This window comes from Phyllobates terribilis, unplaced genomic scaffold (assembly GCF_046119375.1).
Source record: "Phyllobates terribilis strain yellow unplaced genomic scaffold, ASM4611937v1 Scaffold_1__5_contigs__length_1240528914, whole genome shotgun sequence".
In the NCBI taxonomy this organism is placed as follows: domain Eukaryota; kingdom Metazoa; phylum Chordata; class Amphibia; order Anura; family Dendrobatidae; genus Phyllobates; species Phyllobates terribilis.
Window position 1 is genome coordinate 28,527,759 of NW_027362761.1, and position 27,946 is coordinate 28,555,704.

Sequence of the window (27,946 nt, forward strand, 5' to 3'; positions counted from 1 at the left end):
ACAAAATGATTATTATGGGATATGATAGACAATGTGGTAAGCAACGTGTACCCCAGTCTATGACCAGCCATACACATGACATAGCTGATTGACAAATGCTTGTATGATAGACACATTTCTCTCCCAATTCACCCATAAATATGTATATACCATTGGTGAAGCATGAATGGTTACTTAACGGAATATAGATTATCTTATCTCATCTCCGGCTCTTCTAATCGCTGTGGGAACTTAAGCAGTTCAGAATAAAACATAGACTTAAACTATATCCACACAACCAATATTTTTGTTCCATATGTTATCCGTGGAAAAAACTGACAACACTCCGAACAATATTACTCAATAGCGCTGTTGAGATGACGGTTTCTTCACGGACCGAAAGTCAGGGCCCCGATTCATCATTGCTGTGTCTCCACTTTTCTAGAGTAATTTGTACCTTCTTAGCAGCTATAGTATTTGTGCCTTTTTCTCTATACATTTTACACCACTTTATAAGTTGTCTGTTGTCTTTTTATTTTGAATCATGAAATGCGACTTTTACCAAATGTTGTATTTTTTTTTTACACATCTTACGCAAGTCCCCTGCTGGAGTAAGGTTTCTAGAGGTGTTTTCAATTTGACGCATTTTTACGATATTTTAAAGGATTTGTGACTTTTGGTGCTAAAAACTCACAAAAATCATTCAAAGACAAAAGTAAAGACCATTTTTGATACTGCGCCAAATTCATAAACTACATGTGCCATTTTGAAAAATTTGGCGCCAAAACATCAGCGAATACCACAAGATAAAAGAAAAATGACTTCAAGAAATCGAAAATGATGAGTCAGGCTCTTTCACTTTCCTATACCGACCCTGTTAACCTGTTCACCAACTCCAAACATTATTGTAACTGTTATTTAATATTCAGACACTGAACAAATCTCCAGAGATATTAGCTATTACTCACAACCATACACAATACCCACTATTTATAATGGATATCAGTATTAAGTCATTCATCACCGTAGACCAAAGCTATGGAAGCTTGGTATAAATCGAAGCACAATAAAGCAACAGGAGTATGTCTAAAATGACTACTATGACAGCTAAGCGATCTTATGTAATAAATGATTAATGTTATTTTGATCTAATCGGGGGAATCTTTACATTTCTGTTGGAAGCTCCAATACAATTTGAGACTGCCCCTCCAGATTTATTAACAGGCATCCGAATAGATGAAGCATTGGTGGCATTAGATTTATCAATAATGTCCCAAGAAATGGTTTTATTGCTACATAAAAACATGTAGCAATAAAAACAAAACACAGTAGAACATGTGCTCTGGTTTTGTAACATTGATAAGTATCTCATAGCTGCAAATAATCCACACCCTTGCCACTTCCATAGTTCAAAAGTGTTTTTGCTGCTGAGAGCAGCTTGAAAATGTCTTGGACTAGTAAATGAACTGAGAATCTATAAGCATATACAAGCAAGTTGTCTGTAGGTTCGGACTGGCCTAGTGGGAAACCGGAGGTGACGCATATGGAGCAGCAAGAGGATGCCGAGGTAGCGTGTACAGGAAAGAAGAATCTTTTTTTTTTCTGTGTTGCAGCAGAGCAGCACGTTGGGGTACATAGGGGCCACGATGGGTGACATTATTAAATAAAGGGGTCCAGGACAGAGGACATTATTAAATAAAGGGACGCAGGATGGGGGACATTATTACAGGAAGGGCTCAAGATGAGATCATTATTAAACAAAAGGGGCTAAGGATGGGGAACCTTATTAAATTAAGGGGTCCAGGACGGAGGAAATTATTAAATAAACAGGCCCAGGACGAAGGACATTTTTAAATAAAGGGGCCCAGGGTGGGGGACATTATTAAATTAAGGTCCCAGGATGGGGGACATAATTACAGGAAGGAGCCAGGATGATTGACATAATAGCTGTATGGGGGCCAGAATGGGGAACATAGATTATTAGTTTATGGTGGCAAGTGGGGGACAAAATTACGGTAGGGGCCAATTAGGGACATTGCTACTGCTGATTTCCATGGGGGAAACAAAAATGAAGTCCTGTTACTGTTCAGGGCGGCACTATGTCACTTTTTTTCTTCATCTGCTGCAGAGTAGAAGTCGAGGAAAAAGTGGGACTGTTTTCTAGAAGTAATCAGCTATAGATGTTTGAGTGTTACTTTATGCAGAGACAAGTCCTGGCTGGAAGAAGTGATTGTGGTCTGAGCCAGATGAAGAAGAAAAGCGAAGATGAAGGACTTCAACTTTAGACGTCAATGGTAAGTCACTGTAACTGTACAATTGTATTATATATTTTATGCTGAGCTCCTGTGTATAATGTCACTAGTGTTCAGTGGAACACATGTGGAATTATATACTTAACAAAAAAGTGTGAAACAACTGAAAATATGTCTTATATTCTAGGTTCTTCAAAGTAGCCACCTTTTGCTTTGATGACTGCTTTGGACACTCTTGGCATTCTCTTGATGAGCTTCAAGAGGTAGTCACCGGAAATGGTTTTCACTTCACAGGTGTGCCTTGTCAGGTTTAATAAGTGGGATTTCTTGCCTTATAAATGGGGTTGGGACCATCAGTTGTGTTGTGCAGAAGTCTGGTGGATACACAGCTGATAGTCCTACTGAATAGACTGTTAGAATTTGTATTATGGCAAGAAAAAAGCAGCTAAGTAAAGAAGAACGAGTGGCCATCATTACTTTAAGAAATCAAGGTCAGTCAGTCTGAAAAATTGGGCAAACTTTGAAAGTGTCCCCAAGTGCAGTTGCAAAAACCATCAAGCGCTACAAAGAAACTGTCTCACATGAGGACCGCCCCAGGAAAGGAAGACCAAGAGTCACCTCTGCTACTGAGGATAAGTTTATCCGAGTCACCAGCCTCAGAAATCGCAGGTTAACAGCAGCTCAGATTAGAGACCAGCCACACAGAGTTCTAGCAGTAGACACATCTCTACAACAACTGTTAAGAGGAGACTTTGTGCAGCAGGCCTTCATGGTAAAATAGCTGCTAGGAAACCACTGCTAAGGACAGGCAACAAGCAGAAGAGACTTGTTTGGGCTAAAGAACACAAGGAATGGACATTAGACCAGTGCTTTGGTCTGATGAGTCCAAATTTGAGATCTTTGGTTCCAACCACCGTGTCTTTGTGCGACGCAGAAAAGTTGAACGGATGGACTCTACATGCCTGGTTCCCACCGTGAAGCATGGAGGAGGAGGTGTGATGGTGTGGGGGTGCTTTCCTGGTGACACTGTTGGGGATTTATTCAAAATTGATCACATACTGAACAAGCATGGCTACCACAGCATCTTGCGGCGGCATGCTATTCCATCCGGTTTGCGTTTAGTTGGACCATCATTTATTTTTCAACAGGACAATGACCCTAAACACACCTCCAGTCTGTGTAAGGGCTACTTGACCAAGAGGGAGAGTGATGGGGTGCTACGCCAGATGACCTGGCCTCCACAGTCACCAGACCTGAACCCAATCGAGATGGTTTGGAGTGAGCTGGACGCAGAGTGAAAGCAAAAGGGCCAACAAGTGCTAAGCATCTCTGGGAACTCCTTCAAGATTGTTGGAAGACCATTTCCGGTCTTGCTCTTGAAGCTCATCAAGAGAATGCCAAGAGTGTGCAAAGCAGTCATCAAAGCAAAAGGTGACTACTTTGAAGAACCTAGAATATGACATATTTTCAGTTGTTTCACACTTTTTTGTTAAGTATATAATTCCACATGTGTTAATTCATAGTTTTGATGCCTTCAGTGTGAATGTACAATTTTCATAGTCATGAAAATGCAGAAAAATCTTTAAATGAGAAGGTGTGTCCAAACTTTTGGTCTGTACTGTACATAGGTGAAATGAGTCTGAAGGATGTGACCATAGATCTCTGTACAAGAAATAATAAATAGGTTACTTGCTATGCTCTCCTCTCTTGCCTGACCAGCTGCATGTAGTTATCCCAGGAAGGAAGATGCAGTGGATGAACTTTTAGGTAGTTTATTGACAGTACCTTGACAAATGATGAAGCAGATGTGTCTAGAGAAGATGAAGGGATGAGGATAAGGTAGAAGATGGAGGCTAGAGGTAACAGGAGAATCCTCTCTCCATCTGTGATGCATGATTCTACAATTCTGCTAAGATGACACTTACCAGAAACAACAGGATATGAGGAAACTAGATAGGAGGAGTTACAGAGAGAGAGCGGGCCATGGTGGGAAATTACAGCTGCAATACATGAAAACATATATTATAACAATGGCGAGTAGATGGCAGTGAAGGGCAACAAATACTGTACAACCATCACATCTATATAATGAATGAATCATGACATATTACATTAGGCACATGTCCTAGACAGCACAGAGGTACTGTGTATAATGTCACCAATAATCACAGTATTGCCTATATACTATCTACAGAGCTCCTCTGTATAATATCACTGGTGATGATATTTCTGTTATTATTGTGGTTTTTATTAATGAACAGTATTGTAGTATTTGGTCACTATGTGGTGGTAATATGTGTTCTGGTCACAGTGTGGCAGCATTTATTCCCTGTATGTAGTATTATTCGGTCACTATGTGATGGTAATATGTGGTCTGGTCATGGTGTGGTGATATTTGTCCCTTGTATGTGGTATTATTCTGTTACTATGTGGTGGTAATATATGGTCTGGTAAATCAACTGTTTTTTGGTCCGACAAAAATAAAGTGTCACCATTAGTAGACAGTAGAGAATCAAAACTAGCCTCCCAAATATCCTACTTAAGGAGAGTGGAAAAAGCCATGTAGCAACAAGAATATATTATATAATGTAAATTTTATCAATGAGAGATAAAATACGAATGAATATTAAAAATAGATGCCTCTCATGTGAGGGATTCGTCTGACCACTACCAAAGTGATTAAAGAAAGTACAAAGATTCCCAATGTAAAGTGCATGTTATAACTATGGATATCGTATACTGTACATCACATCCTCAGTAGCCTTAAGAATTGTCAGTCAAGTCAGCAAAAAATACATTGCATATTAAATTGTCAGTGCAATATAGCAGCAGACGGAATAATGGCAGAAAGGTATCACTACCCACATCTAGTGAGGCAAAAAAAAGCAGCATGGATAGAAGCCACAAAATGCATACCATAAAGAGTGCCAGTGTTAATTAGCAAGTAATGATGTAAAAAAATATGCAGAAGTAAAAGTAGGTGAAATGACTATTATAAATCAATATATCAATATCAATAGTGTCACCTGATTATAGTGGCTAAGAATATGGTATGGAAAATGGCTATGCATGGAGACAATCTGCTAGCATACTAGATACTGGTGTCAAAATAAAGTGCACAAAAAGAGACAAATTATTTGTCTAATGGCTACCTATGTGGGTTTGATAGGTAGTAACAGCACGTTCAGTGGCAGTCAGTCGTCCCTCCACCCTAAGCACATTTTGGAACTCCTTCCTCAGGGTCATGGTGTGGTGGTACTTCTGCCTTGTATGTGGTACTAGTCGGTCACTATGTGTTGATAATATGTAGTATGGTCATGGAGTGGCCGCATTTGTCTATTGTATGTGTTATTATGTGGTCACTATGTGGTGTTAATATGTGGTCTGGTCATGGTGTGGCGGTATTTCTCCCTTGTATATGGTATTATTGGTATATTGGATTGTGTTGTGTATGGAAGTCACTTGTTATTTATGATATAAATAAGGAGAAGATTCTTTATTTACATTAGAGATTAAATACTTGGAAGTTTAACCCCTACCTGTCCTGTGACTTACACAGTGGGAAATATGCACTTACAGGGGTTCTCCGGTGACAACAAGTAAGCATCCATCCCCAGGATTTTAAGTGATAACTTATTGATTGGTGGGGGTCTGACTGCTGGGACAGGCACTGATCGGCAGAATGTGAAACTTTTATCCACATTAGACTCAAGCGGCATGTTCAACTCACCCACTGAACTATTCATTCCCTAAGTGGTTGCTGAGCACTGCGCTTGGCTTTTTTTGGTAGCCCCAAAGAGGATGAATGGAGCAGTGGTCAGACATGCGACCTGCTGCTCCATTTAAAATGGGGGTAAAACTGCCGTGTCAGGGATAAAAGTTTCCCATTCTTTCAATTGGTTCCCAATAGTCGGATTCTACCGATCAATATGTTATCACCTATCCTGTGAATCCTATGGATAGGTGATAACTTGTTTTTTCCAAAGAACCCCTTTAATGCAAACTACCAGAATTGTACATCACAGTTATGGTGGTTCACAGTAGATGGGCTGGAGCTGCCTGTATTTTACAGTCGATGCTCCACTATAACAGGGACAAGGCTAACAAATATTTGCATATAGCTATAGTGTGGGTCCTTAGAGTTCATTTCTCCTGTGGGCCACAGATACCTCAGTCTGAAAGGATCTTCAATACCAATACAATTCAATACTGCTATGACTGGGAATCAAGACCCCTAATAAAGTAAGTGCAGACAAGTGGATAATTACGAATTACAGGTAAAAAAAAATGGAGCAATTTAGGACAGCTCCACAATGACATATAAAGCTCACACACACTTTAGACAGCTGTCAGCCGAAAGATTGTTCGCTTCATCATTTGGGCAGGATGCTATTTCTGATGACTCCTCCATACATAGGGTAGTTCACTCCGCTGAGAGTTCCTGTGTTCTTTATGACAGGGACTCTGTCAGACTCCTCTGTTGGTGGTTTATCTTACTGAGAATAAAGGATAGGCAGAACAAAATCGGACACGACAAGTCCTTATCTCCCCCAACGTCATTTGCTCAGGAAGAATTGGGGGCCCCATACACATTAAACTGTCAGATGAAACTGTCAATATTGTTGAGTTCAGGCGACTGGTCTAGTGTTTATGGAGGCCTTTTAGTCTCTTCACTATTGCCACAACACACGGACAATAGCTTCTATTTGCCTTGCTTATAGTACTCCACTTTAATGCCCAGTTATGATCTGAGCGCGGTTCAACAGATCAAAGTGTTGCTCTTTCGGTATAAAGAGGTGTTACAGCCATAGCACAGATGAACAACAAGAAGAAAAGAAGCATGCTAAAATAGTGATCACCAAATACCAAGTTTGGGAAAATATTAATTTTATTATTAAATATACGTGAAGGAACACACAAAAATTAAAACACAATTAAAAACCCAGTAGTCCCCACATTGAGTAAATGCCCATCCAACAACACACCATCCCCACAAATAGAGGAATAATAAACATCCATATCACAGTAAAGACAAGAATAATAATTTCTGATGAGCAATGTATAGCAGACCACACAACAATACTGTAAGCTTAGGGCAATACAATAATGACACGGTATATCGTTATACTGCACATAAATAGAGGCAGACCACCCAAATAAGAAATATGTATAGGGGTAAGACCTGCACAAGGCAGTGTGATGCCCACACACCTAACACCTAATGTATGAGACCTGGCTAGTGAAGGATAATAAATCAATACAAAAACCTGAACGGCTCATATCAATTTTGGTGACAGCCAGACGATCACTAGCTGGTCACAGTTCGCCCTAATTAAAGCAGACCTGATGGGGCACCAGAAGAAAATTCCCAGGATGGGGAGGATGGGCAGGAATTGCCCTACACGTGTCGCCACAAGCTTGGCTTCGTCAGGGGCCTATGACGAAGTGTGGGGACTACTGGATTTTTAATTGTGTTTTAATTTTTGTGTGTTCCTTCACGTATATTTAATAATAAAATTTGTATTTTCCCAAACTTGGTATTTGGTGATCACTGCGTTTTAGCATGCTTCTTTTCTTCTTGTTGTTCAGCAGTATAATTTGGCATGCTGCATGTTGATCCCTAGTGGTTGGTGATGCCCTCCATATTTTCTTTCTACAGCCATGGCACAGATGATCAAATGTAGGTAAATATTATGACCATGTGACACTGCTCTAAAGGACAATAAAAAAATGATCAGAATATGGATTAAGAAAATGCACTTTACTAGGCCCCACTCACACATCCTTTATTTTTTTACGTTTGCCGCCCATTTTTTTTACCAGGTAGTACTAGGACACATTATAACATACTGTATGACTCTTTTCAAATATCTTTTGCTGTAAACCAATAGTCCATGAGAAAAAAGGAGACACGTGTCCAAGAAGGGTTCTGTTTATGGCCCAAACTCATACATCTCAATGAATAAGTACATGTCCAAGATGTGAGTGAACAACACACGGACACCATCTGCGTTGCATCCGAATGCATCTCTTTGAAACATGGACGTGTATATTTGACCTAACTTGATTTAACTACTATGATTTAATACTTGACTTCAGGGGAGAAGCTCTCTATTGCTTAAATAAAAGGAAAGTTTTAGCAAAGAGAGAGACAGAGTATTAAAGCTTCTGTCAGTAATTAGACATTTGACATATTGGAAATCTGAGTACACATGATGCCAGACATGATATCTCATTACTTATGAATCACTCCTCTTTTAAAATCTATAATTGATTCATTTCTTACCTCTTGTCTACTCTCCTCTAGCTGCTGATCGTATTCACTCAGTGAAGCCAAATAGATAAGACAATTCACTTTTTCAAAGCAATGAATCCACTTCTTTCTCTCAGATTTTTGACCCCCGACATCCACCAACCTAGATAAATGTTATATGATTATGAGCAATCATAGAGCCACAATGTCTGCCAATGCTTGCATGGCGCTCTGGTCATTTTAATTGATGACACCATCTCATTTATCCTAAGCTCTATGTCACGGCGGTAACTCCCATGCCTCCTCAGTGCCACCCTACTCACTGTGGTCACTGCGCTGCTTCTCCTTGTGTTAGGCCGTTTTGCTGAGTTTGTCTCTTGCAGCACTCGTCATTACTGCTACATCTGCATGCTGTTTCCATTTGGGTTTAGGGAGGCGTGGCCAGTCTATGCAGGAATTTAACCCTGCTATGTCCTGTACTGATTAGGTTTCCTGGCCTATCCCATGCCAGCAGGATATATATTAGGCAGATCCTCCCACCACTCCTTGCCTGAACATTGGCTCCTAGTCAGTTAACCGGATAGTACCTGGTTTATGCGCATCTCTGTATTCTGTCTCCCGTTATCGACTCGGCCTGTTTAGCTGCTATGTTTGACTTCTCCATTACTGATTCCTGCTTTGAATAGTGAACACGTGCTGCCTCCCCAGACCTCGGAGTGTTTGACTACGCTTCTGTCTCGTCCTCCTGTACCTTATACCTGCGCCTCTGACCCTCTGGACAGCTGCTGCAGACCTGGGGGACTGCCCTGGAGTGGTACCTGGTGTTTACCGGCAACCCGGCCTATCCTCACTATCCTAGTGGAAAGAAAAAGAGAGAAGTGACCGAAAGAACAGTGATCAATCAGAGATGGGTCCTGGTTCAGGATGCCTAGTAATATGGCCCAGAGTTTATAATCACAGCGGTAACAGGCCAGAGTATGTAAGATGAAGAGAGTCCCCCGGGCGGGAGTCAGAGACAGAGAAGATAAGTATCGGCTATTCCAGCATTATAGTTCCCTAGAGGGGAAAAAAGATGCTGAACCGCTGGTTGAGAATAGGACTCTTGCTAACTAGACTTTAGTACTAAGCTGGGCTTTGGTGAAGTAGAAAGGAACGGTAAAGATAGAAAACAAGCGAGCAAAGAGGAAGGAATTGAAACTGCGTGTGGATAATGCTCCATATTGTAAAGGAAACGCTCATTAAGTTGTGTGCCTTCTATCTACTGTACATAATTCCACCCAAGTTGAGTAAAGAGTTTGTTTTTGACTGGCTCCTCATTGAACTGTTAAACATCTGGTAAGTCTGTATTCCTTGGAAAAGCAGGTGCACTCACTCTCTTGCAAAAATATATTAGGTAAATTCTTTACAAATCCAGCACTCCATAAAATCAAAATTCTTTTATTGAAATACTACTAAAACAGGTTGTTGGGATAATGCTTATTATTGTATATAATGCATCAACTACTATGTACTACTGTTTAATAGTACATGAGTTTCTGTCTTCAGCAATAGTGTTATATTGCCAATAATTCACTGTTAAAAAAAACAAAACAGGAAGTTCCTGTTCACTCACTGTGTGTGTAGCTGGAGCACATCACTTCTCTTTCACTTTGAAAGCGGACAGACAAGATGTTAAGATCCTAAGCTATAAGAAATATCAGTTGTAAGCGGTGTTATCTTTGTTCCTGAGTAAATATATATTCATTGTTAAAGGGTTGGACAGTATAGAGATTAATCCGCTGCCAACAGGTTATGGGCTTGACACCCAAAGACCCAGAGAACAGCCCAGAGGAGAGAGAACAACAGTGTACTAAGAAGAAGAAGCAAAGATAACCGTCAGCACCAACTCTGTGAAGTTCACAGTACTGAATCTGACTAACCAGAGCTACCAACCCTGGAAATTCAAGGTAAAGACGCTGCTGATAAGAGAAGGTACATGAAAATAGACACAGGCATCTAGACCTGACCCAAATACCCACCTTTGATTAGTATGTACAACATACATCTATGGGTGAGTTCACTCAGAATACAGGTCATTACATATGAATAGCAGCTTTTTGGCAACCTAAATTTCAAGTGTGATACTGTTTGCAGAGACGCTGCATATAAGGCTTTGTGCACATAGAGTTTTTTGAGGCAGGAAAAAATGGCAAGTTTTTTTTTAGATTAAACTGCTTCAGGAAACCCTCCTTAGGGCAGAGACACACTGCCGTACAACTCGTGCGAGGATCGCATTGTAAACCTCGTACTGGCCGGCACCTCTCCTGACCTGAGCTTGACAGCTGCATAGAAATCCATCATGCTGTCATGCTCAGGTTAGAAGAGGTGTCGGCCAGTCCGTGGAGTGCGATGCGATCTTCGCACGAGTTGTACGGCAGTGTGTCTCTGCCCTTATTGAAGCATTCTCCCGGAGATCAGTTGACGTCCAACATGTCAGCTGGTGGCTTTATCATAGAAAATATAGGAGTGACCGACTGAGCGAGAGCTTCTGTGTATGAGAATGTCAGCTGAGTTGGCCGTTTGATGGAAGCATCGCCCGGCTGACTAACATCTAATGTGCATGGGAACCTTTAATGTGCAGCTGGAGTGATAGTGTTTACTGTAATTCAGGAAGAATTAAAAATGACGTACCAAGTTTACCTATCCACAGAAAAGGTGATAACTTTCCAATTGCTGAGGGTCTTGTAGGGCCCTATCTGAACGGAGCAAAGATCGAACACGCACACCTCCACTCCATTTATTCTTAAAGGGGTATTACCATCTCCAAGATCCTATCCCAATATGTAGTAGGTATAATAATAATAATATTAGCAAATGCCTTCAATTAGAAATGTAGTGTAGTATTTTTGATTTGCTATGCCATTTACCTCATGTGCAGGCAATACAGGACCTCCGGTATCCACGGTTATGACCACTAGCAGCTAGCTAACTAACTGTCACTTTATCAGTGGACGTAACCATGGATACCTAAGGTCCTGCAATGCCTGCACATGAGAAAAGAGACATAGCGAATCAAAAATACTATACTACATTTCTAATTCGAGGTATTTGCTAATAATAATATTATTATTATTATACCTACTACATATTGGGATAGGATCTTGGAGATGGGAATACCCCTTTAATGGAAGTGCAACAAAAGAGTCGACCGTAGCAATCGCTTATCTCCTGCACTCCTATTGGAAATGGATGGAGAGCAGGTTCTCATGCTCAACCTCAGCTCCATTTACACCGGTCTTTTCAGAGCCTCATTCTCAGGATCAGTGGGAGCCCCAGTGGTCGGACACCCAACAGTTGGCAAGTTATTCCCTATCCTCTGATAGGAAATATCTTTCAAGCTTGGTATAACCCTTTAATTTCCCTCATAGACACTGGACAGCTAACGGATAAGATTGTTTGGACAAGCATTACTATGTTCTCTATCTCTAGGGGACATCTTTTGTTTGACTCCTCTGTCCTCTCCAGACTCTTCTGGGAGCAGCTTATCGAGAACAACAGGATCAACCATTGGAAATCTGACTTGCCTGATCCTTCACTGGGAGGCTTCAATATACATGTGACTGTTGGCCTATCTAATGGGTAATTAAACTTTTACAGATCTAAGAAAATGGCGACAGAAACAAAGTTAAAATTTTTTTTAACCACTAAAATATAAAAAACCCTTTATGTTTGGTATCACCGCAATCATATTGACCTGAAGAATCATGTTGCCAGTTTTTTTTTCACCACATAAGTAATGGATCAACTCCTATGCATATTAGATTGTTGGACAATCCTGCCAATATCTGCAGATTTGGCTGACTTTAGTCTAATGTGTATGGGGACTTTTACTGTTAAAACATACAGTGCAGCTGTAGGGGCATACAGTCCCTCTGTCATAGGATGAGCAGACTGATACATTTGGTCTAGCGATGTCATGAAGATCTTACCGCGGCAGCCCTGCTCCAGGTACTTACAGCACTGGCGAAAAACCTCAGTAGAAAAAGCAGGTCACTGAAATAAGAGTGACCTGTCAGTCAGACACAGGAGGCGGGTAGAGAACAGGGAGGCAGGAGAACTATAAGTGCAATGTCCATCCTAAAGCACATGCGGCTCATTTGCTTATCATTTCAATGTTGGAGTTTCCAAACTGCAAAATGGATTCTACAACCAAGTTAAGGATTTACTCAGCATGAAAGCCCCTGTATCTACATGTTGTTAGTTTGAGGTATAAATACCTCATGACATGTTCCCTTTAACCCCTTCCTGAAGTGGCCAATTTCTGTTTTTGTGTTTCAGTTTTTTCCTCCCTTTCTTCCAAGAGCCATAACTTTTTTTTTTATAGCCATAAGGGGGTTTGTTTTTTGCAGGACAAGTTGTACTTTTAAATAACTCCATTCATTTTACCACATAGTGTACTGGAAAGTGGGAAAAAAATTCCAAGTGCGGTGAAATTGCAAATAAAAATCACAATTCTGACATTGTTTTTTTTGGGGAATTGATTTTATGGTGTACATAGTGAGGTAAAAATGACCTGACAGTAGGACTACAGTATGATCACGGCAGTTTTTAAATATTTTTGTTGTGGAAAAAAAAATTTAAATTTGTAAAAAAAAAAACAACAACAAAAAACAACAATTATTTTGATTGTGTCACAATTTCTCAACACCCGTAATGTTTTCATTTTTCAGACGATGGAGCTGTGTGAGTGCTTATTTTTTGCAGTGCAAGATAACGTTTATTATCATACCATTTTTAGATAGATTTGACATTTTGATCACTCCTTACTGTATTTTTTTGCAGTGTTGTGACCACCAAAACATTTTTACCATTGGCGATGTTTACCCATCAGGTTAATTAACCACTTCGCACCAGAGCCTGTTTTTGCCTTCGTGACCGGGCCAATTTTTTCAATTCTGACCACTGTCACTTTATGAAGCAATTACTCTGGAACGCTTCAACAGATCCCCCTGATTCTGAGATTGTTTTTTCGTGACATATTGTACTTCATGATAGTGGTAAAATTTCTTCGATATCGCTTGCGTTTATTTGTGAAAAAATCAGAAATTTGGCGAAAATTTTGAAAATTTTGCAATTTTCAAACTTTGAATTTTTATGCCCTTAAATCAGAGAGATATGTCAGACAAAATACTTAATAAATAACATTTCCCACATGTCTACTTTACATCAGCACAATTTTGGAACCAAAATTTTTTTTTGTTAGGGAGCTATAAGGGTTAAAAGTTGACCAGCGATTTCTCATTTTTCCAACAAAATTTACAAAAACATTTTTTTAGGGACCACATCATACTTGAAGTCACTTTGAGGGGTCTTTATGACAGAAAATACCCAAAAGTGACACCGTTCTAAAAACAGCACCCCTCAAGGTGCTCAAAACCACATTGAAGAACTTTATTAACCCTTCAGGTGCTTCACAGGAATTTTTGGAATGTGGAAGAAAAAAATTAACATTTAACTTTTTTCACAAAAATGTTACTTTAGACCCAATTTTTTTTATTTTCACAGGGGTAACAGGAAAAAATGTACCCCAAAATTTTTTGTGCAATTTCTCTTGAGCGTGCTGATACCCCATATGTGAGGGAAAACCACTGTTTGGGCGCACGGCAGGGCTCGGAAAGGAAGGAGCGCCATTAGACTTTTTGAATGTAAAATTTGTCTGAATAATTAGCAGACACCATGTTGCGTTTGGAGAGCTCCTGATGTGACTAAACAGTGGAAACCCCCCACAAGTGACACCATTTTGGAAACTAGACCCCTTAGGGAACATATCTAGATGTGTGGTGAGCACCTTGAACCCCAAGGTGCTTCACAGAAGTTTATAATATTGAGCTGTAAAAATAAAATGTTCACATTTTTCCCGCAAAAACGTTATTCATCCCTTAATTTTGCATTATCATAAGGGTAATAGGATAAATTGCACCATGAAATTTGTTGTGCAATTTCTCCTGAACACGCCGATACCTCATGTGTGGAGGCAAACCACTGTTTGGGCGCACGGCAGGGCTCGGAAGGGAAGGAGCGCCATTTGACTTTTTGAATGTAAAATTTGTCTGAATAATTAGCAGACGCCATGTTGCGTTTGGAGAGCCCCTGATGTTCCTAAACAGTGGAAACCCCCCACAAGTGACACAATTTTGGAAACTAGACCCCTTAGGAAACTTATCTAGATGTGTGGTGAGCACCTTGAACCCCAACGTACTTCACAGAAGTTTATAATAATCAGCTGTAAAAATAAAATTTTCACATTTTTCCCACAAAAAATGTTTTCCTTTCCCTAATTTTGTACTATCATAAGGGTAACAGGATAAATTGCACCATGAAATTTGTTGTTCAATTTCTCCTGAACACGCCGATACCCCATATGTGGGGGAAAACCACTGCTTTGGTGTACGGCAGGGTTCGGAAGAGAAAGGAGCGCTATGTTGGCTGGGATAGGCAGCAGACACCATGTCACATTTGAAGAGTCACTGACATGCCGAAACAGCAGAAACCCCCACAAGTGACCCCATTTTGTAAACTACACCTCTCAGGGAATTCATCTAGGGAAGTAGTGAGAATTTTTTAATTTTTAAATTTATACCATTGGGCAGTGAAAAAAGCATAATTATATTTTTACCACAAAAAAATGTTTTACCCTCAGATTTTACATTTTCACACAGGGCAATGGGTAAAAATGGTGCCGAAATGTGTCACACAATTTCTTCTAAAAGTGGCAATACCCCATATGTGGCTGTATCGTACCGCTCAGCCATATGGCGAGATCTGAGGGGGACGGAGTGCTATTTGACAATTGGAGAACAAATTATTGTAGAATAGGCATTTGGATTTGGGAGCACAAAATTTTTTGAATTTCTTTTGGGGGGCAAGGGCCATTTCGCTTTTCCAGAGCCTTTCTGCTACCAGTAACTTGGAAGTCCCTTATATTTTTAACAGATGACGGACCTGAGTGGGGACTAGCTTTTTTTGAGGACTGAGTTGAAGCTTTTATTGGGAACATTTTACGTAACATTTATCCGGCGCTCTAGGCTGAGCACTTACATCGGGGTTTCCATCTAAATTTCCAAGTGATGTAATTCAGATGAAACCCCTGCGGGATCCATTCACTGTAATGAGGCTGCAGAGTTACTCTGGACTCCGTCTGGCCTCTGTTTAGCGGTGTCCTTTTTTTCAGAAGTGCACAAAACTGTAGCCAACCGCATTTTTATGCACGCCTAAAACAAATGACACCGTGGGATCACAGGCCAGACGGCATCCACAGTGGCCTATATCTGCCTCATTACAGGGAATCTTCCGTCATGGGTTCCGGCTGAATCACATATTTCAGAGATTTACATGGAAACTCTGGCGTAAGTGCTCAGCGCAGAGCGCAGGATAAATGTGTGCCGAGCCATACTGCGATCTTTGGGAGACATAATAAACAAATCAGTAGCAGGTGAAGAATTGGTTTTATTTATTTTTTACGCCGTTCCTCATGCGGTATAAGTGATGAGATTACTTTATTCTTCGGGTCGGTGCGATTACAGAGATACCAGATTTATATCGGGTTTTTATGACTGACAGCTGTCACACACTAAGAGACGCTTTTTTTTTTGCAAAATCTAGTTTTTGCATCTCCATATTTTGAGAGCTATAATTTTTCCATATTTCGGCCGACAGAGTCATGTGATGGCTTGTTTTTTGCGGGACGAGTTGACATTTTTATTGGTACTATTTGTGGGTACATGACATTTTTTGATCGCTTTCTATTCCGTTTTTTGGGAGGTAAAATTAACAAAAACCAACAATTCAGGAATTGTTTTTTGAGGTTTTTTTTTATGCCGTTCTGCGTGTGGTAAAAGTGATCAGGCAGCGTTATTCTTCGGGTCAGTACGTTTACAGCGATACTACACTTACTGTATATTTTTTTATGTTTTGGCGCTTTTACACAATAAAACAATTTTATAGAAAAAATATTTTTTTTGCATTGCTTTATTCTGAGAGGTATAACTTTTTTATTTTTTGGCTGATGGAGCTGTATAGTGGCTTGATTTTTGCGGAACAAGATGACGTTTTCAGCGGTACCATTTCTATTTCCATTTTGCTTTTTGATCGCATTTTTTTCCACTTTTTGTTTGGCGATATGAGGAAAAAGCATAGTTTTTTGCTCCGTTTTTTATTTATTTTTATTACGGTGTACACATAAGGAGTTAATTAGTGTGACAGTTTTATAGCTCGGGTTGTTTCGGACGCGGCAATACCAAATATGTGTACTTTTTTTATTTTTGCATAAATATATGGATTTATCGGTTTAATATTTTATTTATTTTATTTTTTATTTTTTTAACAGTTTCAAAACATTTTTTTTTACTTTTTTTTACATTTTTACTTAGTCCCTGTATGTGACATTAATTTTTATTTTTCTGATCCCTGATCTCATGTAATGTAATAGACATGTATTACATTATATGAGATCTTCACTGACTGTTTCACAGTCTCCTGTCTGGCATCAGCTACAGGCTGAAGCCAGACAGGAAGGACACCATATATGGCAGAGCTGGAGGCGGTCATGTGACCTCCAGCTGCCATAGCAACGCCAGGTCCTGAAAGCAATCAAGGGGTCGTCGGAGAGGTAAGTGGACGACCCCCTCTCCTCCTGCTCTCTTCTATATGCCGCGATCACTATAGATCGCGGCATATAGAAGACAGCAAAGGGTTAACATCACTGGGACCTGATCTAATCAGGTCCCGATGATGTTCCCTGTCAGAGCTAACGCTCTGCACCGCTCTCACAGCGCTTGCAGGACCCTGGGGGTCCTGAGCACTGCGAGACCACCCACCGTTTTTAAACGTCCGCGCTGCACAGAGCCCAGGCAGCGCGGACGTTTATCTACAGTGGGCAGTCGGGAAGCGGTTAAAGCAATACTCTAACTTTTTTTTATTGATATCATATATAGAAATAGCTGTATCTAAGAACCGTTTCTAATTTCAATAGTCACTAAAAACCACCAAAATGTAAAGTGCTGCGGAATATGTTGGTACTAAAGAAATAAAAATTATTATTTTTTATTATAGACTTTCATTGAGTAATGACTTCCTGCTTAGCCAGCAAACACTGGAGCGATTCGGGAGCGATTTTTGGGATTTACACGGAGACCCCATAATAAGCGCTCAGCGGACTTCGCAGGATAAATGTAAACCGAACCTTATTCCGATTTTTGGGAGGTAGAATATATAGACATATATAGAACATATAGACAGCAGTACAAGAATAGTTCTTATTTTCATTTTTGCACTGTTCACCATGTGGTATAAGTGATTGGACGACTTTATTCTTCGGGTCGGTGCGATTACAGCGATACCAGATTTATATTGTTTTTTTGTGTGTTTTCTGCCATAACACAGTAAAAATAATTTATTTATAAAAATAGTTTTTTGTCACCATATTCTGAAGCTGTAACTTTTTTATTTTTTAGCAAAAAGTATGTATGTATGAGGGCTTATTTTTTCCGTGACGAGTTGAATATTTGTTTGGTACCATTTTGGGGTATATACCAATTTTTGATCGCTTTTTATTCAGATTTTTCAGACACATAATGAACAGCAATTCAGCTATTCAGTTAGTTTTTTTTTTGCGTGATTCACCATGCGGAAAAAGTGATAAGACTAATTTGTTCGTTGGGTCAGCGATACCAGATTTATATTGTTTTTTTACGCTTTGCTATTTTTACACACTAAAAACAATATTTTACAAAAATTAATTTGTTTTTGCATTGCCATATTGTGAGAGCTGTAACTTTTTTTTTTTTTTTTGCCGAATGAGCCATATTAGGGCTTGTTTTTGGCATTTTAATTTATACCATTTGTTTTTATATATAACTTTTTGATCTTGATCCCCTTTTAGTCAATTTGTTTGTGTGTCATTATGATAAAAAAGTGAAATTTTTGCAGTGGTTTTTATCATTTTTTTATGATGTTCGCCATATGGATTAAATGGCGTGACAGTTTTAAAGTTCGGGTTGTTCTAGATGTGGTGATAACAATTACAACCTTTGGCAAAAATTATGGAATCACCGGGCTTGGAGGATGTTCATTCCTTTTTAATGTTGTTGAAAAAAAGCAGATTACAGACATGGCACAAAACTAAAGTAATTTCAAATGGCAACTTTAGGGCTTTAAGAAACACTAAGAGAAATCAAGATTAAAAATGTGGTACTCAGTAAGGGTAATTTTTTTCAGACCAAGCAGAGGGAAAAACTTATGGAATCACTCAATTCTGAGGAAAAAATTATGGAATCACCCTGTAAATTTTCATTTCCAAAACAAACACCTGCATCAAATTAGATCTGCTCGTTAGTCTGCATCTAAAAAGGAGTGATTATACCTTGGAGAGCTGTTGCACCAAGTGGACTGACATGAATCGTGGCTCCAACACGAGAGATGTCAATTAAAACAAAGGAGAGGATTATCAAACTCTTAAAAGAAGGTAAATCATCAGCTCTATGTGCTCTTTCCTACAAAATCAGACCAGCTTCTGGACTTAATACACACAGATGTTTATGGTCCAATGAGTACTCAAACTCGTGGAAAGAAGAGATATTTTTTCACATTTATCAATGATTATTCAAGATAGACAACTGTATATCTGCTTCACAGCAAATATGAAGTTCCAGAGAAGCATGAAATATATCTTGCTGAAGTATACAACAAATTTGGGAGAATTCCAAAAATTCTGCATGCAGATAATGGAACTGAATATACAAGTAATGAGACACAAAGCGTTTTAAGGAAAATTGGAATTGTGTTTCAGACCACTGTATCATTCAACCTTGAACAAAATGGTGTAGTGGAAATAAGGAACCAGACACTTTGTAAAAGTGGAAGAAGTATGCTATTTGACGCAGATTTGCCAACAGCATATTGGGGTGAAACAATCATGACAGCTTGCTTTCTTTAAAACAGACTACCATGTACAATTACTGAGAAAACTCCATTTGAGCAATGGAACAGCAGGAAGCCTGAACTACAACACAAAAATATTCGGAAGTAAAGTATTTGTACATATTCCCAAAGAAAAACGTGCCAAGTGGGAATCTCGTGCAAAAGAAGGTATCCTGTTGGGCTAGAGTGAAACCCAGAAAGGATATAGAATCCTTCACCCAGAAACGAACAAGATCACAATAAGTAGAGATGTAATGATTGATGAGAACTTTGTGTCGCTCAAGCTGCATACAAGTAGTCCAGCTGAAGCAACAACAGTCTTCGTCACGATTTCAAAATAACAAGATAAAGGATGTAGAAGCTTGGTTAGGTTCTTCAACCACTAAAGCAGCAACAGAAAAATCAGGAAATCAACGAGATCAAACAAGGATATACCAGCTAAGCGTCTATCCTACTTTGTCAAAACACTACCTGAGTCAAAGGGATGAGATGCAACAACTAACTGTCCATGAAAAGCTGAGGTGGATTAATGCTGCTAAGGAGGAAATGAAGTCCCTTCATCAACTTCAAACTTGGAAACTCCCCAAATTACCACAAGGCAAGACAGCAATCAAATGTAAATGGGTTTCTAAGACCAAGTATGACTCCAAAGGCAAGGTTCATAGATTTAAAGGAAGATTGGTCTCAAAAGGATATTCTGAGAAATATGGTGAAGATTATGATGCCACATTTTCTCCAGTTGCTAAGCAGACAACATCCAGGACTCTAATGGCTATAACTGCTGTACAAAAGATGTTTGTCAGACATATGGACATCAAAACTGCCTTTTTAAATGGTGACATTGAAGAGGACTTCTACATCACTCAACCTGAGGGTTATATCAAAGAGGGTGATTTTTGCAAATTACAAAAGTCTCACTATCGTCTTAAGAAATCTGCTAGAGCATGAATACCAAAATTAACAAAGTCTTATTTGAAGAAGGATTTAAAAGAAGTCAAGCAGATCCATGTTTATACACAAAATGTACAAACGGAAAGTGGATGTATATTCTCTTATATCTGGACGATGTGATTATGGTACATCAAGAGGAAACAGAAATTGCAAAGATGACAAATTTTGAATCAGCATTTTGAAACTAAAGCCCTTGGAAATGAGACATGTTATCTAGGAATCCAGTTCCAAAGAGAAGAAGATGGAAGCTTTCTTGTAAACCAAAGTGCAAAAATCAACTTAATTCTGAATCAGTTTGGAATGTCAGAAGACAAAGGTATATCAACCCCAATGGAACCATCATACTTAAAGTTGGAAGTAGAAGATGATCTGTTACCTAGCAATCAGAAATACAGACAGGCTGTGGGGGCACTTATATACATAACAACTATGATTCGATCAAATATCGCAGCAACAATTGGAATTCTCTGCAGATATGTGGAAAAAACGCGCCAAAAAGACTGGAATGCCATTACGAGAGTTCTTTGATATTTGAAAGAGACTCAAGAGATAAATTTAAGGATATCTACAACAGCAGATCTAAAACGCATAGGTTATGTGGAAGCAGACTGAGCTGGTGACTTAAGTGATTGTAAATAGACAAGCGGCTATTTGTTCAAGATTGGAGAAAGTTCAATTTCTTGATCTAGCAGAAAACAGGTGTCTATAACCTTGTCATCTACAGAAGCATAGTATGTGTATGCAGCCCATGCAAGTCAAGAGGTCATTGGGTTAAATCAATGGTTAGACAATCTTGGTAAGCCATCAATTCAAAGGATGGTGATTTATGAAAACAGCCAAGAATGCATTAAAGTTGCATGCAGTGAGAAGATCAATGTGAGAACCAAACACATTGACGTTAAACATCATCACCTGCATGATTTGATAGAACGTGGCATAATTGAGTTTGGTTATTGCGAGAGAGACCAGATGATAGTTGACATTATGAAAAGTCACTTCCAAGAGTCAAGTTTGAAGAATTTAGAACCACTATGGGACTAATAGGATAAGTAGTTGTTGAGTGGGGGTGTGAGAATAATTCTTATTATTGTATAGATTGCATCAACTACTGTTTATTACTGTCTAATAGTGCATGAGTTTCTGTCTCCAGCAATAGTGTTATTTTGCCAATAATTCACTGCTAAAAAAAAAAAAAAAAAATATGAAGTTCCTGTTCACTCAGTGTGTGTGTGTAGCTGGAGCACACTTTACTTTCACTTTGCAAGCTGACCAGTTGTAAGCTGTGTTATCTTTGTTCCTGAATAAATATATATTCACTGTTGAAGGGCTGGACAGTACAGAGATTAATCTGCTGCCAAAACAGGTATATGTTCATCTCAACTGTAGCTGCCCTTAATCATAAACAAAAATAATGAGTATACAGATGCTCTGTAAGACTACACTATGCAACAATCAGGAAAGACCTATACACATGACCCATTCAACATCGTCCCTTTTCCTCTCTGCCCATGGAGAATGACAACTGCTAATGCAGTGCTTATCTTATTTCTCATTGGTCAGATCGGCAGTGACTGATTTGTCAGGGTGGATCCTTTTGTGATCCCACCCCTTTTCTAGTCATGTGATCGGGATCCCACCAATATGGTGTGGGTTGTCCTTAATGATGCATGACAGCCGGACTTACATCAGACTCATGATCTTGGCGGCCACATGATGAATCATTGTGACGTCATGACCGGCTGTGATGTGATTGGCCGAGATGTCCTGAGAAGGTGTGTCCTTTACTGTGATGCCTATATGGGGTGGATTGCCCCTGTGTAACCTCACTGGTAAAGTATCCTATGACTGCTCTTGGCACAATTTTCAAAAGGTGAATCCCTCCTTTGGTGTCCTGACATCACTGGGGACTCACCAATAGCTTTACCTGATACTGCTGAGTAAATTGATTCACCTAATCTACCACATCACTGGCTGTGCTTCATTACTGTGGGCGTACTCTCATCAGAATGACTATATTATGTACTGATCCATGTTCATGTTTAATTGCATATACAGTTAGGTCCATATATATTTGGACAGAGACAACATTTTTCTAATTTTGGTTCTAGACATTACCACAATGAATTTTAAACAAAGCAATTCAGATGCAGTTGAAGTTCAGACTTTCAGCTTTCATTTGAGGGTATCCTCATTAAAATTGGATGAAGGGTTTAGGAGTTTCAGCTCCTTAACATGTGTAACCCTGTTTTTAAAGGGACCAAAAGTAATTGGACAATTGACTCCAAGGCTATTTCATGGACAGGTGTGGGCAATCCCATTCGTTATGTAATTCTTAATTAAGCAGATAAAAGGCCTGGAGTTGATTTGAGGTGTGGTGCTTGCATTTGCAAGGTTTTGCTGTGAAGTAAACATGCAGTCAAAGGAGCTCTCCATGCAGTGAAACAAGCCATCCTTAAGCTGCAAAAACATCCGAGAAATTGCTACAATATTAGGAGTGGCAAAATCTACAGCTTGGTACATCCTGAGAAAGAAAGAAGGCACTGGTGAACTCATCAATGCAAAAAGACCTGGGCGCCCACGGAAGACAACAGTGGTGGATGATCGCAGAATAATCTCCATGGTGAAGAGAAACCCTTCACAACATCCAACCAAGTGAACAACACTCTCCAGGAGGTAGGGGTATCAATATCCAAATCTACCACAAAGAGAAGACTGCATAAAAGTAAATACAGAGTGTTCACTGCACGGTGCAAGCCACTCATAAGCATCAAGAATAAAAAGGCTAGAATGGACTTTGCTAAAAAACATCTAAAAAAGCCAGCACAGTTCTGGAAGAACTTTCTTTGGACAGATGAAACCAAGATCAACCTCTACCAGAATGATGGAAAGAGAAAAGTAAGGCGAAGGCGTGGTACAGCTCATGATCCAAAGCATACCACATCATCTGTAAATCACGGTGGAGGCAGTGTGATGTCTTGGGCATGCATGGCTGCCAGTGGCACTGGGTCACTAGTGTTTATTGATGATGTGACACAGGACAGAAGCAGCCGAATGAATTCTGATGTATTCAGAGCCATACTGTATGCTCAGATCCAGCCAAATGCAGCCAAACTGATTGTCCATCTGTAGTATGAAACGACGACCAATGACCCAAAACATAAAGCCAAAGCAACCCAGGAGTTTATTAAAGCAAAGAAGTGGAATATTCTTGAATGGCCAAGTCAGTCACCTGATCTCAACCCAATTGAGCATGCATTTCACTTGTTAAAGACTAAACTTCATACAGAAAGGCCCACAAACAAATATCAACTGAAAACCACCGCAGTGAAGGCCTGGCTGAGCATCAAAAAGGAGGAAACACAGCGTCTGGTGATGTCCATGAGTTCAAGACTTCAGGCAGTCATTGCCAACAAAGGGTTTTTAACCAAGTACTAGAAATGAACATTTTATTTGCAATTATTTAATCTGTCCAATTACTTTTGGTCCCTTTAAAAACAGGGTGGCACATGTTAAGAAGCTGAAACTCCTAAACCCTTCATCCAATTTTAATGTGGGTACCCTCAAATGAAAGCTGAAAGTCTGAACTTCAACTGCATCTGAATTGTTTTGTTTAAAATTCATTGTGGTAATGTCTAGAACCAAAATTAGAAAAATGTTGTCTCTGTCCAAATATATATGGACCTAACTGTATTTACATGATAATATTTGCCTTGCAATTGTAATGCATTTTTATTATTGACTATTCCATTCATTATTCTCCGATGGTGGTTTTTATGCTTGTTTTTTAATCTGTGTTTTGTCTATGTAGTGTCACTATGGTTACGGAGGTTGGACCAGTAGGAGGAACTAGAAGTGGTCCACAACTGATTAATAGCATTTGTTTTGTGTCATGTTTATATGTACAACTTGTTTTTGGCTTGATAAAAGGCACTGTGTGGCCGAAACGTCGCATGTCCATTTTTTATGTGTACACTTGTGCCAAGAAAACTGTGTTGAAGGATAATACCCCGTACCTTGGATCCTTGGATTATACACATGCATGCAGCAAATTAGATTTTGATTAAGTCCTGGCATATCAAATAAATCCAATAAAAAACAGGCATAATAAAAACAGAAACACAGAAATGCATGTACCGAAAAATATATAATTTACATGCAGGTAGTAAGATCATTACAATATATCGGCAATACAAGCCAATAATAATAATAAAGCAAAGGTAAGAGTAAATGTAATAAATATATAATAAATCCGTTTTCCATATTAAACCATTAGGTATTCTATTATTTACATTTAAGATCCATGCTGCCTCCCTTTTATGAAGTTTAAGCCAATCTCCTCCATGCACTAGTTTATTACCTTTTTCTATTCAATAGAATGTAAAAAATTGTAATCTCTCATACTGTATGTACATCAATAAAATGTTTAGCTGCAACTGAAATGCTCTATGTTTTAATTAAAGTATTATGCACAGGTTCTGCAAAGCAATTCTTCATCACGAGTTTAAAGCATGTTGGCCGCACCATACGTAAGCTGAAGAAACGCATTGCTGAACATTTGTGTGATACTGTATATAAAACCATGGGGTTTCAGGTGCAGCTTAACCTTTTATTGAGATGACCTAGAAACCCACATATGTAAGTCTTTTCTTATTGGTGCATAGGGTAGTCTTACAGAGCATGTGTATACTCCAAATCTTCATCCATGATTAATGGCGGGAATGGTAGAAACGCGTGAGACGAACATGTATCTGTTTAAAAAGTATTTCAATAAAATAATTTTGATTTTATAGAGTGCTGGATTTGAGAAGATGTTATTTATCCTGCCATTGCATACAAACATATAAAGGAGACGCTTTCATAAATTGCGCGCACACCGCAGGTGCAATATGAAGTGAACTCATTGTGAAATATACAGGGTGGTCCAAAAGTAGGTGGACAGAAAGTGTAATAAGGTTATGAAGGTTATGGAACAGTCACAGGAGATAAGTATCTCGAAATTCTAATGAATCAAGTTGTTCCCCAGTTATAGCAACAGCCTAATTCAAATGACCTTTATTTCCAACAAGATGGGGCCCCTCCACATTATTCAAGAGTGGTCCGCGAGTATCTTGATGAAACATTTCCTAATAAATGGATTGGCCGAAGAGGCCCACTTGATTGGCCGGCACATTCACCCCAATGAATTTTTTCTTTTGGGGAGTACTCAAGGACAAAGTTTATAGTCGAAAACCAAAAAGTGTCAGTGATTTGAAAAATTACATAAGAGATGCATTTCAAGAAATTAATACTCAGAGACTTGTGCAAAAAAGTTTGTCGAAGCGTAAGAGGCGACTTCAAAGCTGTGCAAATTGTAATGGAAAACCGTTTGAGCACCTGCGTTGATAAAATTTAAGGGCTTTTGTATTATTGTTCAGAATAAAATTTAATTGTCAATGTTATGCTTGTGTTAGTAAATATAATTTTATATATAAATCAAAATAAATGTTATTATTTTCTGGCCACCTACTTTTGGACCACCCTGTATATTATTTCTTTTTTCTTTCTATTTCACACTTGCTCTTTGGAAATTGTTATGCCACCCTTGGTCTTATTTTATACCACATAATCTAAAATCTGAATATTGTCACCCAATAGTACATAAATATACTCTGTGATAGGTTGATAATAAATGTCGGTTCACCTTAGATTAACTTTCTCTACTTGGAAAGAATATTCATTGATTCCTGTAGTTGGCATTCGAATCCTTACAATGTCCTCATTTGTGGGCTGATAACCATCTTGAGTGATCCTCTCCAGATTGGATAAAAAACTGCAAGAAAAGAAACCAACGTCAGCAGAAAAATGAAAGCCATGATTAATCTAGCATCATAGAGCTCCACTGTGCAAGAACCATAATGCTGCGTTAAAGGGAACCTGTCAGGTGATTCATGCTGCCCAAACTGGATCTTCAAAGCATATTTTTTCTGAAACACCAGAACGTTTCACAGAATTATTGTAACGGGTCTGGGAGGCGGAACCTCTGAGCAACTTATACAAGGGGGCGGTCCTTGTAAGGAAGCGGGTGGCGACCAGGGAAGACAGGCAGGTAGTCACAGCAGGTGACCGGGACAGTCTCTGGGTAAACGGGCAGGAGGTCACGGCAAGTGACCGGGACAGTCTCTGGGTAAACGGGCAGGAGGTCACAGCAAGTGACCGGGGCAGTCTCTGGGTGAACGGGCAGGAGGTCACGGCAAGTGACTGGGACAGTCTCTGGGTAAACGGGCAGGAGGTCACAGCAAGTGACCGGGACAGTCTCTGGGTAAAGGGTAGGTACGACCTGTGACGGCTGAGCCTCCAGGTAGGCTAGCAGGCAGATGGCAGATGTGTGCTCCCAGGTGAGCAGGCGAGAGTCTCTGGATAAGCAGGTGGTCACAGCATGTGACGGCGGAGCCTCCAGGTAGGCTAACAGGCAGGTAGCAGATGAGCGCTCCCAGGTGAGCGGGCAAGAGTCTCTGGACTGGCAGGTGGTCACAGCACGTGACGGCGGAGCCTCCAGGTAGGCTAACAGGCAGGTAGCAGATGAGCGCTCCCAGGTGAGCGGGCAAGAGTCTCTGGACTGGCAGGTGGTCACAGCACGTGACGGCGGAGCCTCCAGGTAGGCTAGCAGACAGCTAGCAGATGAGCGCTCCCAGGTGAGCGGGCAAGAGTCTCTGGACTGGCAGGTGGTCACAGCACGTGACGGCGGAGCCTCCAGGTAGGCTAGCAGACAGGTAGCAGGTGAGCGCTGCCAGGTGAGCGGGCAAGCTGGTCCATAGACAGACTGACAGGTGTCGGAAGGCAGACCGTCGGACCTCAGGCTAGCAAGCAGGTAAGCGGATAACAGGCAGGAATCAGACAGCAAACTGGCAGGTAACTGGCAGGTAACTGGCAGGTAACTGGAAACGGGACCTGAGGGCTGAAGCAGAGTAGTGAACAGTGCAACAACATTGCTCGGGCACCTCCATTTTGGAAGAGGTGCCTTATATATGGTGAAGTCCTCCGGCCATTGGCCGGGGACTCCTTAGGACGGCGCGCGCGGCCCCTTTAAGAGGGGGGGGGAGCGCGCGTGCCATAAGAACCGTGGCCGGGAAGGAGCGCGTGCTGCCAGCAGAGCGGGAGGAAGACGCCGGGCTCGGAGCGGAGAGGTGAGGGGAACAGCGTCCCTGCCTAGCAGGAGGCAGGGACGCCGACGCTACAATTATATACCTGGTTATAATCACGCAGCCAGGATCTTATTCATGCTGCTCATGGTTTGGACATGGAGCATGACATCAAAGAGAGAATCCAGATGTCGTGCTCTGCACTCCGCTTTACATAGAGTAGCAGTATTGTCTGCAGAGTTCATTTAACCCATTTACGACGAGGTCAGTAATAGTATGTAGCTGCGCCCTGGGCCTTATATACCAGCTATGTACTATTAGGCGTGATTTTTAATGCGGTCTTGCGACCGAAATCGCAGTGATCACATTAAATTTCCGGCGTCATCTTACCTTAGGGTAGATGGAGTAGTCAGCCTAGGGGGTGTCACCGCCCCCCC

The 27,946-nt window shown here is 40.2% G+C and overlaps 1 protein-coding gene across 4 annotated transcripts in view; it reads right to left on the minus strand.

The window, feature by feature from the left end:
• Positions 1-27,946, minus strand: part of GNA15 (G protein subunit alpha 15) — a 135,999-nt gene that overhangs the window by 10,180 nt on the left and 97,873 nt on the right. For 3 of the 4 annotated variants that reach the window (XR_012255249.1, XM_073660640.1, XM_073660639.1), the window contains 2 exons: positions 26,072-26,200; positions 8,518-8,647 (listed from right to left, as the gene is read on the minus strand). Coding sequence is in view for 3 of the 4 variants with exons in the window: in XM_073660640.1 (XP_073516741.1) it covers positions 8,518-8,647; positions 26,072-26,200 (259 nt within the window). In the remaining variant the exon portion in view is untranslated. Of the gene's footprint in view, positions 1-7,750; positions 7,944-8,517; positions 8,648-26,071; positions 26,201-27,946 lie in introns of those variants that run through there. The other variant, XM_073660641.1, reaches the window with a different exon arrangement.